The following is a 4,474-nucleotide window of genomic DNA, read 5'->3' as shown; positions in this document are numbered from 1 at the left end:
TCTTAATCAGGATATTAATAAGGAACTAGCAGTTTATGAAGCTTTTGGAATAATCCACCAATTTTTTAAAATTAAACACTATCTAAAGATTTGCATCGAAGCGTTTTTTTTTTATAGTGATTTTAATCACTGTCAGATATCATTATACTTGATCCAACTATGCCACGTCACCACTGTGCCGCGACCCCCCTGTGCTGGGTTTTTTTTTTTTTAATTTTAATAATTTTTTACACACAAAAAAATGCAAATACTCATTTTACATAGTTTTTTAAAGAGTTTAACTCAAAATTACGCAATATTACGATTACACTAATACATGCATGTTGTAGAAGAACTCTTAAGCTACAATTAAAAAAAAAAAAATTTTGCGTCAGATTGCATTTGAGCCGTGCACATATAATTTTCCCTATAATAAACGTGTATTTTCGTAAAAATTGTAATTTTAATCATTTCATTGGTTTTATCAGTTCAATCAACTTTATCAGCTTTTAAACAACAATAAATTTTCATTACAGTTGATATTCAATTGTAAACATTTGTTTATCAATTGGGACAATTTATCCCAGAAAAAGGCCAAGCTTATATCAGATCTGACTTTTATGAAGAGATGCAGAGACAAAAGAATAATACCACAATGCGTTGTTATTAATCATCCGATGAAAAACACAGGTGCGAGAAGAATTTTAGAAATGGCCAGTCAAAAACTATTACGGAATGAAATCATGTACATCAGAAGGAAACTGGCTAACATTGACAATGACCTAACTGAAGTAAAAAACAAACTGAACACGGAACTTGAACAAGACACCCTATCAAGATTAACAAATATGGTCGAAAAACAACAAACTAAAGTGTACATAAAAAGGGAAAACAAACAAGTAGAAAAATTTAAAAGGCTTGAAGGGAAAATCCAGAATAAAGAAAAGCCAAACCACAACTCCAACAAGAAAACTGCAGTTGTCAATTTAACTGACAAGGAATTGACTAATAATGAACTAATTATTCTGGAAAAAGGTTTTAATTTTTCGTTAGTTCCAAAGAAAATCCCAAAGGAGGATATTATAAGCAGTATAGAAAACTCGCTATACCAACTTGAAGACCATGAGAAAGAAATCATCAGGCAAGAAAGTTGCAAAATTCTAAGAGAAGCAATCTTACCGAAACAAAACTACAACAAAGATGAGTTAACTGCACTCAAAAATTTAAGGAACGACAACAATGTCATAATACTTAGAGCAGATAAAGGGAACGCAACAGTAAACATGAAAACCACAGGAAGAAGGACCGTATAAAATCATTAAAAGAAATATGAATATTATAAAAGAGAAAAAATGGATAGATGAAAAACTACAAAGCTTATTGGAAATATGCACCAAAACAACAGTTTTCACATACCAAGATACTATCTACGAACAAACTGATGGAATGGCAATGGGATCAAGACTAGCACCAGTATTTGCCAACATATTTATGGAATGGTTTGAAGCGGAAGCAATGAGCACGTATACTCAAAAACCAAAAATGTGGTTGCGATATGTAGATGACACATTCGTTTTATGGCAACACGGCGAGGACAAACTACAATCTTTCCTGCAACACTTAAACAGCATACACGCCAATATACAGTTCACAATGGAAACTGAGGAAAACGGAAAATTGCCATTCCTAGATGTAATGGTAAAAAAACAGCCTAATGGAAAATTTGGCACAGGAGTGTATAGAAAAAGTACACATACAGATAGATATTTACATGCCGATTCACACCATTGCCCCTCACAGAAAATGGGATTATTACACACAATGGCAACAAGAGCTGTCAGAATAGCTGATGAAAACCATGTGAATGAGGAAAAAACATACTTACGACAAGCACTAAAGAATAATGGGTACACAATTAAAAATATTAATAAGGCAATTAAAAAAGCAGAGAAAAGAAAAAATGCAACGCGTATCATGGATGACGAAAATAATGAAGATGAAAAGAAAGGAACATTAATACTGCCGTACATACAAGGAATTACCGACCGCATATCAAGAATCGCACAAAAATTCAAATTAAGAACCGTTTTCAAACCAAACACAGTAGCAGGATCACTACTCCGAAACCCGAAAGATAAACTGCCAGAGATGCAAACACCAGGAGTATATGAAATACCGTGTTCATGTGGTAAATCTTATATTGGACAAACAGGAAGAGCTATTGCGACAAGAATAAAAGAACATGAAAAAGATGTGGAGTACCAAAGAACAGAAAAATCTGCAGTAGCTGAACATGCCAAAAACAAAGGACATGACATACAATTCGATAAAGTAAAAATACTTAACAAAGAACCTCATTTTGGCAAACGGATGTACAAGGAAGCAATAGAAATCGAAAAATGTCCGGAAAATTTTAACAGAGAAGATGGATGGAAAATCAGCAAAACTTGGTTACCTATCATACACCAGACAAAAAGGAAATTAACCAACAACACCGAAACTAATTCAATATACGAAGAGGCAACAATCAACATAACAAATAATTGCCGGTGTAGGAAAGGAAGACCGAAATGTCAAGAATGCCGTAAACAACGTTAGTTAAAAATCGAGATGTTGTCAACGACATTAGTCAAAAACTCGAAACGTTCAGCAACATTAGTCAAAAACCCGGATACGGTAAACTACATTAGTCAAAAACCAGATGTGGTCAACAACGTTAGTCAAAAACCAGATGTTATCAATTATATAAAAGCAGACTGTTATCAAGATAAGCCGCCAGTATAGTTGCAGCCACCGACTAGCAACCATCACTCTGAAGATGGACTCTGCAATGAGTCCGAAACGTCAGAACTCAACTGTAAACATGGATTATTTTATTTAAAGTTAAGAAAGTTTTAAAACAAATAGTTTTTACTATTTAAATCGAAATTCACCGATTTAAATATTAGCAATTTTTTAGTCGATTTCGGACATTTACGCGGAATTAGTGAAATTTATTTAATTTTAAGGATAATGTTATCAACTATATATGATTTATAATCTTTTAACGTATCATTAAAAAAAAATCGGTCCAGTGAGACCTGAGAAATAGTAGTAACCGACCAAAAAAAAAAAAATATAAACACACCATTGTAAATTTAATACCTTCTCAGATTCGTATCAAGCTAAAATAAAGTTGACAATATTATAAGATGTAAGGGATGAATTAAAAAAATAATAATAACTGGTAAATTGAGAAATATTTGTATAAATATTAAAGAAAATTGAAGGCGAAATTAAAATTCTTGACGTCTAAACAAAAATACTTGAGCTGTGTTAGAAGATGTACATGGTTAAGATTTTGGTTAGTCCTGATGGAACAAGACATGATGACGTTTAGATCAAATGGAATATGCTAAGGGACAATATAGGGCATATGGTTGCTATCAAAATAAACTAAACATAAACAGAACTTAATCATAATATCATAGCGACTATCAATTTTTAAACCTTGAGACTTAGTACGTCCTTATGTGCATTTGTGCCAGAACAACAATAACACTTGTCCGAGCAGTCTGGCTGTTTGACATTCTTCTACCCGTTTTTTGTGGATTGATAGGCAATCCGTTTTTATGTTGCATACTTTTGACCATCATTAGCATTAGGTTTCAAACCAGCTCAAGGATGGACAAAACATCCTTGAGCTGGTTTGCTTAACGCTGAAATAGGTAATCTTGCTGGCTCTGTATTGTCCAAAATATTAACTCTGGTTTTAACAAATTTTAAAACATCTTCAATGATTGGATATTTCCTCGTATATCTATCTTAAATAGCCTTTTACTGTTAGCTGATACACGCCTGGTTGTAACCGAAAATAACAAGAACGATGCAAATTTTGGAATCTTCATAGAATAAAGGTAGCAATGCCTTTATTAATGATAATTAAGAATTCCTGTAATGTATTACAATTTTCTGCACCACTTACACATCCTCAATATATCAATGTACGGACGGTTTATCATACGTCTCAATTATAGTAGACTAGCCTATAGCATAAGTCTCTTCCATCATGAGAAATTCAGAACGATCCCACTGCAGGCAGCCTAAGAGATAATAAAACTTATCAATATTCGAAGGTCGTTAATGAATAAATGACTTAAATCGGTTACGAAAGTCCGGCTAATTCTTTTATCTGTCCGTCAAACTCGAGCAGAATGTCTAGTAATTTCGTCACACAAAAACACACGTGGTACGGAACTGTATTTCCGACTCTCCTCTCCTGTTGTCCACCTCTAAGACTTTAGTTGATAGATTTGACTGCCGAGCTTATAGTCTATGTTTCATCATATTTTTTATTATTATTGGCCTTATGTTGACAATACTATTATTATTATATATTTTAACGAGACAAACTTAATTAACAAATTTGAACATGGTACATTATAAAATAAAAATATAGTTTTAGCTTCGATGCGAAGCGGAGAAGGTATTAATTTTACTATGATGTGTTTTTTTT

At 32.9% G+C, this 4,474-nt stretch overlaps 2 protein-coding genes across 2 annotated transcripts; both read left to right on the top strand.

Annotated features, from left to right (window-relative positions):
* Positions 1-689: 689 nt before the first annotated feature.
* LOC126898279 (uncharacterized) lies at positions 690-1,292 on the top strand. The gene has a single exon (XM_050672219.1). It carries the CDS (start codon positions 690-692, stop codon positions 1,290-1,292), a length of 603 nt encoding a protein of 200 aa, XP_050528176.1.
* Positions 1,293-1,308: 16 nt separating this feature from the next.
* Positions 1,309-2,577, top strand: LOC126898277 (uncharacterized). The gene has a single exon (XM_050672218.1). It carries the CDS (start codon positions 1,309-1,311, stop codon positions 2,575-2,577), a length of 1,269 nt encoding a protein of 422 aa, XP_050528175.1.
* The last annotated feature ends 1,897 nt before the right edge of the window (positions 2,578-4,474 follow it).

Source organism: Daktulosphaira vitifoliae, unplaced genomic scaffold, assembly GCF_025091365.1.
Source record: "Daktulosphaira vitifoliae isolate Bord-2020 unplaced genomic scaffold, ASM2509136v1 Scaffold_2, whole genome shotgun sequence".
Taxonomy (NCBI): domain Eukaryota; kingdom Metazoa; phylum Arthropoda; class Insecta; order Hemiptera; family Phylloxeridae; genus Daktulosphaira; species Daktulosphaira vitifoliae.
Note: the sequence above shows the minus strand (reverse complement) of the source record. Positions and strands in the feature narration are given on the sequence as shown.

What these genes read in the sequence shown, in the direction of transcription:
- LOC126898277 (XM_050672218.1), top strand. Translation starts at nt 1,309, where the DNA reads ATGAATATTATAAAAGAGAAAAAATGGATAGATGAAAAACTACAAAGC.
- LOC126898279 (XM_050672219.1), top strand. Translation starts at nt 690, where the DNA reads ATGGCCAGTCAAAAACTATTACGGAATGAAATCATGTACATCAGAAGG.